This window comes from Natator depressus, chromosome 7 (assembly GCF_965152275.1).
Source record: "Natator depressus isolate rNatDep1 chromosome 7, rNatDep2.hap1, whole genome shotgun sequence".
NCBI classification, from domain to species: Eukaryota; Metazoa; Chordata; order Testudines; family Cheloniidae; genus Natator; species Natator depressus.
The window spans coordinates 41,468,283-41,483,269 of NC_134240.1; the positions used below are offsets into that span (position 1 = coordinate 41,468,283).

The window sequence follows — 14,987 nt, forward strand, 5'->3', positions numbered from 1 at the left end:
GAGCCAAGTAATAAAGATCAAACATTAAAACTCAAGATATTTGTGTTTCTTTCCTTGTCCCCTTAAACCAGTTATGCTACAGTAACATTTAGAGTTGTGTAAATATCTCCGCAGGTCAACACACTTTATGAATTTGTCCACTGTGGAAGGCTGTGAAATACATTTTGTGAAAAGTATCTCAGGTGGAGAGAGGTGTGAGAGTAAAGGTTAAGTTCATTTCATCATCATCATCATCTGCTGCAAAAAGAGGTGAGAGGTACTGATTATACTACCTACAATATGTGAGACAAGCTGAGAACTGCTCAGATTGGCAAAAATCTTCTGCAATAGCAATAGTTCAGATTTAAAATAGAAGAGCAAGTCAAAATTCATGTGAAATTATGATTGTAAATTGAGGCTTTGTGAATTTCAATGAAAATTAACTGTTATGTGTTGTCATTCTAAATGTTTAGGATTTGTGACATTCTAAAACAGGACAACTTTGGTTTCTTTTTAAAAAAGATTAATTCTCATCTACCTGATAGTCTTCAGTACCAGTAGCTGCAAATTAGTAAGTAAAATGTTACTCTGCTGTAGCATTTGGATTTAAATAGTCCATTATGCATGTATAAATTGCATTGAGATGCTTTTTCTATTTCTGTTGCAGTATATGAGAAGGCAAAACTTAACAGTGGTCATTTGTCTAGACTGGGGATTCTCAAACTTGTTCCTATCGAGAAGCACAGCTTACTGTGTTGTGACCACCTCTCCCATTCACACCTCCTCTTTGGAAAGTACTGATTGCTACTAGCTTTAGTCCCTCTTGGTGGCGTATTATCTACCACAGCAATTGCTATATCCTTCTCCTCAAATGTAGAAACATTCTTTATTAGAGGTAACTCATTTCCAGGTGCTTTTTTTAAAAAGGCCTTGAGACTCCTCTTTGCAGTGAATTGTATGGACACTTTTAGCAGCAGCTGGAACTAAGAACACCAGTCATCTCTCCAGACCAGTTTGGGAACCAGATAGAAAATAACTGCAATCTACTATCTTCCATAAGGGGGCCCTCATGCACAGTGATTACAGGAAAGAAGGTATGTAATAAAGATTGTAAATCTCTGTATTTAATTATTGGCTGATGCTGATAGCGATCTAACACCTTAGTCATTTCCATTTATCAGTGGGGAATTAAACTGTCACTTCAGTAGCAATACATCAAATATCTATAGGTTTCAGAGTAGCAGCCGTGTTAGTCTGTATTCGCAAAAAGAAAAGGAGTACTAGTGGCACCTTAGAGACTAACCAATTTATTTGAGCATGAGCTTTCGTGAGCTACAGCTCACTTCATCGGATGCATACTGTGGAAACTGCAGAAGACATTATATACACAGAGACCATGAAACAATACCTCCTCCCACCCCACTCTCCTGCTGGTAATAGCTTATCTAAAGTGATCATCAAGTTGGGCCATTTCCAGCACAAATCCAGGTTTTCTCACCCTCCGCCCCCCCCCCCCACACACAAACTCACTCTCCTGCTGGTAATAGCCCATCCAAAGTGACCACTCTCTTCACAATGTGTATGATAATCAAGGTGGGCCATTTCCTGCACAAATTCAGGTTCTCTCACCCCCTCCAAAAACCACACACACAAACTCACATGGTCTCTGTGTATATAATGTCTTCTGCAGTTTCCACAGTATGCATCCGATGAAGTGAGCTGTAGCTCACGAAAGCTCATGCTCAAATAAATTGGTTAGTCTCTAAGGTGCCACAAGTACTCCTTTTCTTTTTGCAAATATCTATAAATATCTATATATATATATCTCTAAACCTGAAATATTTATTGTGCTGATGCAGATAAAGATTGCAGTGAGTGTCTGGTTACTTGTTGGAGGGTATGTTAGCTCCCCTTGCATGAACTGGTCCGTTAAGCCTCCTGATACATTGATATGCATGTGTGGACACCAACTGGCTGAGGCAGGCACTCCCAGCAAGTCATTTCAGCATCTCCTACTAACTAGAATGATGTGCAAGAAAAGAGAGCTTTGTAGAGCACGGTCATTTTGAAAGAGGAGCATGGGTAAATCTAACCAGTTAGAATTCTATTTTCTTTAGACAAACTTTAAAATTCCTTCTTTCCTTGGTTAAAGCAGATACACATTTTCCCTTCTTGAAGGCCTACCCCCATAGGATGTTGCATTGTGTTGAGAACCTGATTTAAAACTGTATTTGTTAGCGTGCATCTCTACCATTCTGAAGCATCCATAGGCACACCAATCTCAAATATAAAGAACAAGAGTGTAGCCAGGTAAAACATACCTAAGCCTTCTCTGTTCTGGTGATTTGCCCCCTTTTCAGCCATTGGTTAGCAACCATGGTTCCGTCACCTCTGCTTGAAACCACAAATGGCACTTTACATTTATTTTTGTTCTCCCTACACTGAGGGTTTGCACTTATGCAGCTGATATTAGTGCAAATCCCCAGTGTGTAGGCAAACCCTTCTATATGAAATAAAATGCCAATCTGGGTCTGCCTCTATTAACCTGAATTTATTATGAGAACACTGAAGCTCCAGCTGTAGGTCCCAACTTTATAAAGTAGCACTGCTTTTATAAAAACAAAACCAAGAATGTATTACATGATTGAGTCCACAGTGGAGCCTCACTTAAAAGGCCCGAGCAGTCTTCCTGTTTCAGTAGTACAGTGCTACGGAGGTTTCATCTGCCTGAGACTGAAGATATATTTGCACTTTGAGCTGAAGCTGTAAATTCCAGCTTGAAGAGACATACCCAAGCTAGTGGGCTCAAAAATAGCATAATAGCGGCAGGAGGGGCTAGTAGCACTAAGTACATGTGTGTTTGAGCTGCTACATATGTACTTGGGGCAGCTAGCCCCTCCTGCTGCTGTGGCTACACTTTTTTTTTTTTTTAGCATGCTTCCTTGATCAGCACTAGTGCGGGTATGTCGCCTTGAGCTGGAATTTACACTTCCAGCTCCAAGTGTAGACATACTCCAGGTTTTGCTATTCTTTCACTATATGTTCTGTAAAATACTGTAGCATACTGTGAAGTATTATAATTAACAAAACTATATTTTGTGATTGTCTGCTTACTCACTGATTTGCAAAATTAAATCTTGCTATCTCTGGCAAATCTAGTGCAGAAAGGTTTTACTGTAGTTAAATGAACCATACTCACCTTCTGCCAAATATTCCATGTTTAAGCACTGGACTCACTAGAAAGTTCTTCTGAAACTAACAGGACTTTTCTTAGCATAGTTCTGTAGTTTATCACAAAAAGAAAAAAGAAAAGGAGTACTTGTGGCACCTTAGAGACTAACCAGTTTATTTGAGCATGAGCTTTCGTGAGCTACAGCTCACTTCATTGGATGTATCCGATGAAGTGAGCTGTAGCTCACGAAAGCTCATGCTCAAATAAACTGGTTAGTCTCTAAGGTGCCACAAGTACTCCTTTTCTTTTTTCTTTTTACGAATACAGACTAACACGGCTGTTACTCTGAAACCTAGTTTATCACAGTACCTCAGGAAGGTTTTCAATAGGATATTCTCATGTTCAGTAACAATAGTTCTAAATCCTTAGAGGACCCCCCTCAATTTTTTTGGTGCATGTTGGATAAAGAAATGCAAAGGAGGAAATGATTCCCTTTTGATCTCAGCATAGGGGCTTGTAGCCATTTATGTGCACTTAGGTACATTTGATTGATGAACTAAGGAGCAGTTTTGATTATGAAATTAACATTTTATATTTCTTCTGTGCAGAAGAGGATTTTCTAAACTTAATGGACATGAGGCTAATAAATATGCTGAAGCACCTACACTTAATGGTTGTGTCTCACACATACGCGTATGCTGTCTTCTGTGACAATCTGATAGGTAACTGTTTTTATTCTTGCTGTGTAGCAAGCACTATTTGCTAGGCTAATAGCGGTTACATAGCTGTGGAATTTTCTTACCAGTTAGCAAATCAGGGCCCTCTTTTATGCAATAAACTTAGACAGCAGCACTTCAGTATTTGATCTATCCACTAGTTTAAGGTCCATAGCATGCTACGGGCCCAGTTATTTTATGTAGTAGAGCAAGTGGTGTATATCTTGCTCTATCATTAATGTTGGTTATGATCCAAATGATTCAACTTTCTGTTTACTTGGAAGTAGACCTGTGTGAACTAGTTTTGTAAGTGGTTTAACCCAGGTGAATTCTTTTCCCCCCATCATGTACAGATGTTGTTGAACTGTGGAAAGTTCACATGTGGTTATAACCTACTAAGTGGAAGCATGGCTTTGCTTTAACATCAGTTGTGCTGAAACACATGGAGCCACAGATGTTCTATTTGAAGGACATAGGTTGCTATTCCATATAAATCACCAGCTGGCAGTTCAGTGGAAATGTTCCATTTCTGAAAGGCCAGGTAAGTGGACCCAATATTCCATATAATAGCTGAACCAGGGCTTTTTTTGTAAGAGGCAGTGATCTTATTGCTCATGTCTATTAATAAATGCACTTTAATACATTATACTTATAGCAGTGGAAACTTGTACTTCAGTCTCTAAAAATTTACTTCTAGGAAGTGGGTTGTTGCCAAATACTTGGGCCAGAACATCTGATGTGTATGTTTGCCAAGGATAAATATTTAGAGTAACCAATGAAGTCTAGCACATGGAAAAAAGATGTCATATAATGAATGGGAACTACTTTTTTTCCTAATGTAACCCATCCTTTTGAGTTACATTGCAGGTGGAAGGTTGTAGCAGTTAATCTTGTAACTATTGTAATGATGCAGGATAGAAAGGAGATGTAATATTGGTTGGAGGAGATAAATTAGTTATATTCAGCAGTATTTAATCATTCTTATGTTTCAAAAACTAGACACACACAGAGGCTAAACTTAGAGAATAGCCACAGACAACAAACACATTTGTTACTTAACTGTACTATGAAATTGTTTGGCACAGAATACTCTGGAGGTCCCACAGTTACATGAGTTCTTAAAATATTGGATGGTGTCTTACAATAGTTTAAGAGTATTAGTTCGTAATGAGCCAACATCTGACACAAAGAGAAACTAGTGTTAGGTAGAGTATCCTTAAAAAAAATCTTTGCTTTTTAAATCAGGAATGTTTCTATAATCTCAGTTTACCTTTTACAATAGTCAGTCATTTTGGAGAAAAAAGTGTAATTGCTAAAATCACAAAAAGTTTAATATAATTTTACTGAAGATGAATAAAAGGGCCTCAACCATATTTAAAAAAAGACAGTTTTCTAAAGTCTTGTTTCCAGAGCAAAATATACAGCATATATATATATATATATACACACACAATTACATTTAAGTAACCAAACACAAAATTTACATTTTGCCAATTAATGCACACGATTCTTCATTTCTTAAACCTGACCATGCAAAAAACCACTGCCAGTTAATCAGCAGTAAGACATTTTTCATGCTACTGTATATTATTTTCAAGGAAAGGTATAGAGACATGTCACTTAGCGTTTGGAAGCCTCTGTTTACAATATTTAACCCCAAATGTTCAGACTATTTAGCCAGGATCTGTTCAAATTTAGGGTTAATAAAAGAGAATCCTGCAAATGCAGACTGATCCATAGATTCGATCAAGTTTTTGTCACTGTAAGATAACCGTGCCTTCTCACTCAGAAACTCTCGGTCAAAGTTGTTGTAGTCACTTGCTGATTTCTGTGTTAAACAAAGAGGGTGGAAATAGTTAGTGGCTTCTTTAGCGAAGCTGTGCAGAAAAGCAAAGAGAAAAAGTTTAAAAACCTGTAACTGTGAGCACAACATTACAATGCTTCATTTACTATATGTAAGATCTTGAATCCCCCCAGAACAATCCCGAAGCATATTTTCAGAGTTATCACCCCAGTAGTTCTAATCATTGGAAGAGTGTTAAATCACACTCTCTTTTACTGATGAAAACTCAAGCCAAACTAGTGAGAAGGATGTTAAGTAATGCTTTGTAGAAGCTTGAAAAGATTAGAAGTCTGTAGACGTTCCTGAAAGCTCAAAGTGTCAGTCTTTCTACATTTACTTTATGGGAAGCTCACTTTGAGGCAGATGAACACATCCAGCATTTCAACAGGAAAAGGCAGTTCATTTTAGTCTACTTGTTGGCCTATCAGTTACCGTTTTAACTAACGATCCTACCACTGTGCTAGCAGATGACGGAGATATTACCTAACATGATCCCAATGGAGAAAACCAGAACACTCATCTGTTGAGTTGTTCATTCTCCATCAATCAAAAGATTCCATGATTATCACTAAGAGGTTTAGACATGTTCTGAGATGTGCTTTTTTAAAAGTGGTATTGCCAGAACTCCATCATGGCTTAGATGCTCTCTATAGGGGAGGAGATAAAGGCAAATAATTAGGCTTAGATAGCTCCTTCTGGTGTGTACATAGAGGGAAAGAGCCATGTAAATACCAAACAAAGAAAGCTACAGCTGAAAATGAGTACTAGCCAACTTAATATGGGCTACAACACACTTGTGTGTAGATAGCTTAGGTATTACTACTGGAACATAATCAATAAAATGGACACCAAAGAACTTAACAGTTAAACTGTGCCTATGATGGAGAATAGAAATCCTTTCTTCCCCCTGGATATTAAAAGAAAACTGATTTGAGCTGGTGTGGAACACTTGCATTTCCTAGACTGCTATTAGATAGACTATTGCCTAATGTTTTGGTTACTGTTCCACATGGTGCTAAATGAAGTGTTTTTACGTATGCCTATGGAAGATTCCTAATCCGTTTATATCAGGAAGGATTAAACATATATTGAGAAATGCAATCATTGTTCAGATGTTTTGGTATGAGTGGCAGTGGTAATGATTGATTCTTTAAATTGTATATAAATAGTATATTCTATTATATACTTATTTTAAAGTGTCATCTCAAACGGTAGTATGAGATTATTAATTAATAATCTTTTATGTGAGCAATCCCACACTATGCTTGATAACATGTAAGTACAGGATGCTCTGCAATGGAAAAATCTACAGCTGGTCCAACTATTTATTTCACTGAAAAATCCTTATATCCACCTGTAGTTCATTTCCCCCATTCAGCTTTAAGTAATGGACTGTTCACATTCCTTTCCATCTGTTGTTATTAAAAAAAAAAAAAAAAAAGCTTGAAGGTTTTGTGTTTCTTCAACAAGCATCTTTACTAGTGGCATCCTTATAGCCATACTACCTAACAGTTTTTGTGTAAGTCACCAGCTGTCTTTCTAGTTTCAGGAATGAGAATTGGGAAACTCAGAATGACAGCAGCAGTTCTGGCTCTTACAGTCAATATGAATCATCGGGGTAACCAGCTCTGTGACAACAGTGCAAAACCACCATGTAGAGTACAGTAAGTGTTGGAACGATACATACCACTTTTGGTTTGAAAGGAGGCTCTATCTCCCTCTTCTCTAGTGCTGTCCAGTTGATTGTTTTGAAGAAAGAATGCTCCTTGATGTTCCCAGTAATTCCTAGTCTCTTTGTTGGATCCCTTTCAAAGAGCTTTGAAATAAAACGTGTATAAGATTGAGTTCTGTATCCTTACACCTCCTCAGTGGGAAAGGGAACACAGGGCTTTAGCTGGTGCAGGGGGTACGTGGGCACTAACAGAGACAGTGGAATTGAATTGTATGTACTGTTGACAGGAACAGGTAGTCCACTGACAGTGAAAACAAAGTATGTCTGTGCAGCAATCACACAGAGTGATTGCAGTTCACGTAGACATACCTTAGCTAACTTGAATCAAGCTAGCTCCGGTACTCTGTGGCAGCATGGGCTTCAACGTAGGCAGCATAAACCCATCTAAGTCCCTGTTTAACTATTCCTGGGGTAGCCTGGGCTGAAGTGCATGCTCCTGCAGCTTCACTGTTCCAGTACCTGAGCATGCACTGTGACTGCAGATCAGACATACCTTAAGGGTTTCCCTGTCCCCTCTAACATAGTATAGATATAGGCTTAAACTGAAACCAAAGCAGATTTAGGACTAAGGCTAGTCAATTTTAAACCTTTCACAGAAGTGAAATATTTTTATTAATGAGGAGATATTTTCCTGAAAGTGCAATTTGGTGAAGTTAGTGCCAGCTTCCCTTCCCTTAATACAAATGTAACAGTAGGATCTACCGACTGTGTCACAGCCAACACCTACCTTCTCTAGTAGGCCCTTCGATTCCTTGGTAATCCACCGCGGGTAGTGAGGCGTGTCCACTCGGATTGACTCGAACAACTCATCCTCATCATCGCCATGGAAAGGAGATTGTCCAATAAGCATCTCATACAGCAAGACTCCAAATGACCACCAATCCACAGAAAATGTGTACTTCAAGCCCTGAAGAATCTGTTGCCATGACAAGACATGTGCAGGGGAGAATAACACAAATTTTACTAAGGAAATGCTACCTCCAGAGGTTCACTTAACTAGGCCCGCAAAGACTTAAAAATAATTTTTTGGTCATGTCCAAAATCACAGTCTGCATCTTAAAAGGTTAAATCAGCTTGGATACTAAGTCATAAGTACTTAGTTTTCTACGAGTAATCCATTTATCTGATTAGGGATTTATAGCTTCTTTTCATACACAATGTAGACCTGCATGTCAACTACAGCAAAAAGAATGAGAGGCATTTTCAAACAGCAAAATCTTCACAAATCAAGAAGCCACAGAAGAGGAAATTAATTAAGTTTTTGACCTCCGAAAAAGGAGCTTTATGTCCTACTTAAGTGGCTACAATTTAGATTGTAGCTAGCTGGATATGGAAATTGAGTAGCTAAACTTTTGTCCAGTTTTGTAAATGTATTGGTTGTTCACTTGTAACATGGACTTCCTAGGCAGAAATATTGTTGGGCACCTGACAACTTAGTTTTTCAATCATTAGAAGAGAGTGGACTTAATTCTCTTCCCACTTGCACTCGTGTAAGTCACTGCCACTCCTGTGCACGATGAGGAACTATATGACTGGAGGAAACAAGACTGATTGTGATAAAAGAAAATGATTTACTAACAAATGGACGTTTGCTGTGATGGAGCTCTCATAGCTGTAACTAGGATTTCAATTATCTTATTCTGGACTACAGTACAGGTGAGATTTTAAGAGCACAAGTCCCATTGAATTTCAAAGCCCCCCCGCCAAAAATCAAAATCAAAATTTTTTTTTTAACCTACAAGTTGGTTTGATTTTGAATTTCATGATGTGGGAGAAGGAGCCAGCAAAGACCAGCTCTGAATTTTGACCAAGTTAACATTTTAGATGAAGGGCATCATTATGCAGGTAGCGCTGTATGTGTAACACAAGAACGTCTGGATTCCAGCTGGCAGGGATCACCAGAAGAATGTGATGGACTCAAAGAGCTCAGACACACCCACTGAAAATTATGTTCTTAAGGTCTGTGACTAGCAACTGGTCACAGGTAAAAAGCAGGTTTTCTTTCAGGCACAAAATGTCTGCTTACACTGTAAATTAAGAATCATATGGTTCATAATGGACCTCCATTTACTCTCTGAGCTCAATGCTGAGGAAGGATTGTGAAATCTTCAGAGAGGAAATATACAGGAAGACGTGAACTAGCACTTTATAAAAAGGACAGTGAACTTTTGGTGGTATAACTATGGGACACAGGTACATCCTCATTCTTTCCATCTGTGTGGCCAACCTGCTAGCAAGCTTGTCCTCATGAGACAGGGTCTCAGTCACTCTGCTTGAAAATGCTGGGGAAAGGATTTGAGGTAAACGATCTTGTAGGAAATAGGGGAATGCCTTCTAATTAAGTTTTAGTCTCTAGAAAGTGCACTGATTTTGTTTTATATATAACCATTTTTCTAGTATTCTCATTTTCTATCATGTGAACCTCCTTTGTTTGATAGTAAACCTATGGTTGTTTGCTTCACCCACAGCACTCATGACAAGTGTTGATTGTGAGTTGAATCTTACAACTTGGTGTGTACTATTCCTTTGGGAAGAGCAGATTTAAGTTCTGTGAGTGTTCAGGGGAACAGAGGCTGAGCATTCCTGAGGGACACTCTGACAGCCCAGTGGATGGCATGAGCCTGTTGCTACCTGTACAGAGAGTGGGAGGCCTAGAAGGCAGTGCTTGTGTTGTCAGAGGGTAATGGTTTTTGGGAGCTGATCCACAGCAGACAGAGACAAGACTTCCTCACACTAAGGGCAGGTAAGTGGCAAGGTGCCTCACAATCATGGAGAAGAACTACAGTATTCATGGTGGAATTATACCAGTGTTCATTGGGCAATAAGGCAGAATGGATAACGGCTGCTTAAAACTTCACTAGCTGGATAGATTTAATAGAAAAATGAATTGATATTTCAAAACCCCAGTGCATGCTTGAGAGTTCTGCAGTATTTTTAGGACAGCATCTGGATTAATTTCTTTCTAATTGGATTACTAGCATTTAGGAATAAATATTTTTAAAATAAGACATTCCCATTATTCTGTGAAAGGAAATATAATTACACGTTGGTGAGTGCCAAAGGAGGCTTGCTAAACAAATTCCGCATTACCATTGTCAATATCGGAACTTTGCTCTTCTAAGCACTTGACTGGTTCTGTGCTTACCTCAGGTGCTATGTAGTCTGGGGTACCACAGAAAGTACTTGCTCTGTTCTCTCCAACCATGTTCTCTTTGCACATCCCAAAGTCAGCTATTTTGATGTGGCCTTCTTTATCAAGCATCACATTGTCCAGTTTGAGGTCTCTAGAGGGAAAGGTTAAAAACAAACAAACAAAAAAAAAAAATTTCAGTATGCTGCTTTGTTGAAAACAAGTGACACACATTACTGCCTCTCACCGGGTGAACATACTTATTTTAGTAATTTTGAAAGTATGTTTTCCCCATATTTCTCAGTGCAAGTTATTTATATTGTTAGTAGATCTGGGCAAACAAGAGATTTTTTTTATTTGGATGGAACCAAAAATTTATTTCCAAAACTTTCAGCAAATCAGAGAAAAGTTTTCATTTATATTTTAGGAAACTTAAACAAATGTCTTGATTTTTACTGTAATAATTCACCAAGATCTATGCAAATCTCTGAAATATTTCAGTGTTGCTGTATCTGCAGTCTTTGCAGAAAAAATTTCACCTGGCTGTAAATGTGAATCCAAAAGACAATTTTGTTGTGTCCCCTCCCCTCCCCTCCGTGTTTTAACTATTTCCACATTAAGACAATACCTAAGAAGCGAGCGAGGTAAAACTGAAGTTTCTGCAAACATAACCACAGGAGCCACGGCTAGGTGCAGCACTCCTACCATTACTTGCATCTATTATAACTATGAGTTCTTCCCTTTCCCTGTAAACACATGGTAAATTACTATAATCTATTTTTCTATCCTTACCAAGTTTGCCTTTTGCCAAAATCCATTGTGATATTATTACCTAGAAGGAAATAGACTTATGTTCAGGACAAACTCTCCTAGTCCCTGTTTGCATTGGTGGTTGAAGGGAAGAAGTTAAATGTTTGGTACAGAATTACTTATTTATTCCAGAGACTAACAAATTTTATTTGAGCATAAGCTTTCGTGAGCTACAACTACAGTTGCATCCGATGAAGTGAGCTGTAGCTCACGAAAGCTCATGTTCAAATAAATTGGTTAGTCTCTAAGGTGCCACAAGTACTCCTTTTCTTTTTGCGAATACAGACTAACACGGCTGCTACTCTGAAACTTATTAATTCCAGAGACTTACTAACCCACAATTTGCAAGAACTAAAAGACCTGAAAACAGCTACCTTTTACAAATGGCTCACAAATATTTTGTAAGGGTCCCTGCCATAGATGAAGGGAACAAATCATAGGCAAAGCGTCTGAGGATTTTGGAACAGCAATGTGTACCTTCCAACAACTGTTCTGAAGCTACTGCCATTGAACAGATGCCTGCACAATGATTAACTGAAACATCCCAGCTCTTCCCTACCCATGTTGCAAAGATGGCATTTATCTTAGTGATTAGCCTTGTTCAGTTTTTCAGACTTCATGTATTAGTATCCTCTGTGGAAATCCTTGGGACGCTAATGAACCACAGAACAGACTTGTGTTCTGCTTTACAGCAGCTCAGTTTGGACTCTACATCTCTGTTTTGTAGCAAATGCACGGATTCTTATTTCTGGCTGGGATTTTCAAAAGTGGTTAGGTGAGTTGGGAACACAGCTCCCTATGAAAGTTGAATTCTTGCCTTCAGTTATTTCCTCCAGGGTTAAAAAATAGTTTCAACTACCTTGTCACCACTTGTATGCTGCCAATAGAAATAGCAATAGCCCTGACATATCCTCAAATATCTGAACACTTCATGATTTAGTTGTGGCTGAAATGTCAGCCTAGTTTTGTTCAGTTGTGAAGATTACAGACCATAGCATTATTGCTAATTCTGTTCTATAATTCTAGATACTTGCTTTGAAGTCTCTTAGGGCAATAATCTGTGCGCCCAGAAACTCACTCAGATTCATTTGTACTAAATTTTGTTTTTGGAAGTTTGGTATGACCAGAATGAGATTTCATCCAAAGTCCAACCAGCTTATACTTGGCGTCTAGTCAGAGATGACTGTACAGCAGCAGGGGGTTGCACTACACTTCACTGTGACCACTGTAAATTAATGTTAAACACTGTGTTCATGCCATTTTTCTGAAGTCTTGTTAAATCATTTAACTCTTAATGGTGTGAACATTATTGATGCAGTATCTCCAGGTCTTCAGGAAAAGCATTTACATTTTCTTTGAAGTGTTATGCATTTTTTTGTGCAACACCACATACCAAGGAAGGCACACTGAACAGCTGCCAACAACCCTGTTACTGACCTATACGGACATGATTAGAGCAGATGTTTCACAAGATGACTGGAAATTCTTTTTCTCCCTTGGTGAGTTCCCCAAAGCAGCTGCTAAGATTGTCAAGAGAGGGTGATCTACTGCTCAAGATCATGAAACAAATGTCAGAACTGTCCCTGACCACTCCAGAAGCACATGGTGTGACAGGCTGCACCATTAATCCCTCTCTCCAAGACTGGACATGACCCCCTACCTGTCCCATTGGATTATGGCTGTTAATACATAGACAGAAACATCATTCTCATTCAAATGATTGTTAGTTTACTCCATTAAAATCAAATAACCTTTGAAAATTCACCTGGAATGTGTTCATTCCAGCATCACAAATATTTTAAGTTTGTATTGATTTTTAGGGCTTGTCTACAGGGGAAAATTTACCAACAGAACTTCGTTTCGGGTGGGGGCACCTCTTCTAGAATAAGAGTGTGTTTCCACCATTTGTTTTGCTGGTAGATGTCCTCATATAGATAAATCCTTAGGCAGTTAAACAAGGGTTTTTCATTTGATTGTCAAGTGCCTTGGGGTCTCCTTCCATTGCCTTTTCCCATGCCACCTGCACATTACAGCCCTTCTGTGAAGATGCACTGTTGTGGGCTGCCTTAACCATCACCCACTTCCATCAACTACTAGCAAATTTCTGAATGTATACAGGAGATGCATCCCAAATATCCACAAGAAACATACAGTGGAACATTTTCTCCCCTCTGCCTCTTTAAAAAGAGGGGGCCCATCCTCACCCTTTAAGTTTAGCACATAAAGGCTAGTGTTATCAGAACTAGCACCAGCATCACAGCATACAGCTAGTCTTTTTTTCTCCTAGGTACACGACTAAATATAGGCATGTGTACATATATGCTGAACCAGGGTATTACACAGTAACTTAAGTCTTAACCTTTGCTGCCTCTTACTTTTATGTTTCAATAGGGGAAAGAGGTGACAGTTTGATCTCAGCAGTACCAGGCAATGGAGTTACACCATATTTACCCAACTGCACTTGAGATCAGAATGTAGCCTACAAGGTCTAAACACAGTGTGAAGAATTGGACATCTGCAAGCTCATTTCTGACTTGAAGTTACAGCCCAGGAAGCAGTGTCTCTCTCCTTATTTCCTAGAGACGGCAGCAGCAGAGAGCTTTAGCTGCAGTGCTTTTCACAAAGAAGTCAACAGAAATAAACACAGCCTCAAGGAACCTCTAAATCTCCATTACCACCAACATAAAGTCAAACTGTCTCAGTCTGAATACGGTGCTTGGCAATAACTAATGTGAAACAAAGACACTTCTGTGTAATGTAAATAATTATTTCATTATTCTTGTTGCCAAGGAGAAAACACGAGAAAACAATTATAGATTCATCTCAAGTACTTGCTGAATTCCATCTTAAACATTTGATTTTATTCCAAGGGTATTAATAAAGAACTGTTCCTTGTATATGTCCTGGTTGTAGGTTAATCACAGAATCCACTAATACATCACAAGAAATATACCAAGTGTCAAGGGCCCCATATCAGAGGCGCTCACTACTCACCTATAAATAATGCCTTTGCTGTGAAGAAATTGTAAACCGCATACTATTTCAGCTCCATAAAACCTGAAATAGAGCAACAACACTTCAAACTGGCTTCCTTAGTTAAACAAGACATTTACTACATTGTGAACACAACTAAGAAAACCAGTTTTTTTATGAAAGATGAATAGTACTGTAAGTTTACCTAACCATTATGGGGGGGGGGAGGGGGAAATCCCATGTATTTAGTTTTTGCATCATTACCCTGTATAGCTTGCAATATGGACGTAATGCAGTATTGAATACTGTTACTTGTGAATTACTGTATGTAATAAAACTGCAGTTAAAATTAATCTCTCATATCTGCCATATCTTTTCAAGGAATGGGGCCTGACAGTTTACAATATCACTTTGGTATCTCTCCTGAAAGCTACAAGGTTTTTATTATAACACTACTGTTCAGTTCTATACACACAACTCCAAACATTATGGAAGATAGCAACTTCCTTTTCTTGATGCTTTGTTTCCACCATGGAACACTGTTCCTGATCTAACCTTTAATCTTCCTTTACACACTTGGAGAGGTGCATAGCTGAGCTTCAAGAGGCAACAGTAAAGAATAAAAAGTCAGA

General features: G+C 38.6%; 1 protein-coding gene and 2 long non-coding RNA genes across 5 annotated transcripts in view; 2 read left to right on the forward strand and 1 right to left on the reverse strand.

Annotated features, from left to right (window-relative positions):
• The first annotated feature begins 119 nt into the window (after positions 1 to 119).
• On the forward strand, positions 120 to 1,249 carry LOC141990700 (uncharacterized). The gene is made up of 3 exons (XR_012640238.1): positions 120 to 249; positions 453 to 550; positions 954 to 1,249. It is a non-coding gene; the product is annotated as an uncharacterized LOC141990700 (long non-coding RNA).
• A 2,508-nt stretch (positions 1,250 to 3,757) lies between these two features.
• On the forward strand, positions 3,758 to 14,571 carry LOC141990704 (uncharacterized). The gene is made up of 5 exons (XR_012640240.1): positions 3,758 to 3,873; positions 4,221 to 4,408; positions 7,254 to 7,374; positions 9,911 to 10,185; positions 13,774 to 14,571. It is a non-coding gene; the product is annotated as an uncharacterized LOC141990704 (long non-coding RNA).
• PRKCD (protein kinase C delta) overlaps positions 4,841 to 14,987 on the reverse strand; it is a 122,695-nt gene continuing 112,548 nt past the window's right edge. For 2 of the 3 annotated variants that reach the window (XM_074958232.1, XM_074958230.1), the window contains exons 14-18: positions 14,377 to 14,439; positions 10,588 to 10,726; positions 8,170 to 8,358; positions 7,398 to 7,526; positions 4,842 to 5,695 (exon numbers count right to left, since the gene is read on the reverse strand). In XM_074958232.1, the coding sequence (XP_074814333.1) occupies positions 5,537 to 5,695; positions 7,398 to 7,526; positions 8,170 to 8,358; positions 10,588 to 10,726; positions 14,377 to 14,439 (679 nt within the window). In that variant the 3' untranslated portion in view covers positions 4,842 to 5,536. Of the gene's footprint in view, positions 5,696 to 7,397; positions 7,527 to 8,169; positions 8,359 to 10,587; positions 10,727 to 14,376; positions 14,440 to 14,987 lie in introns of all 3 variants that reach the window. The other variant, XM_074958231.1, reaches the window with a different exon arrangement.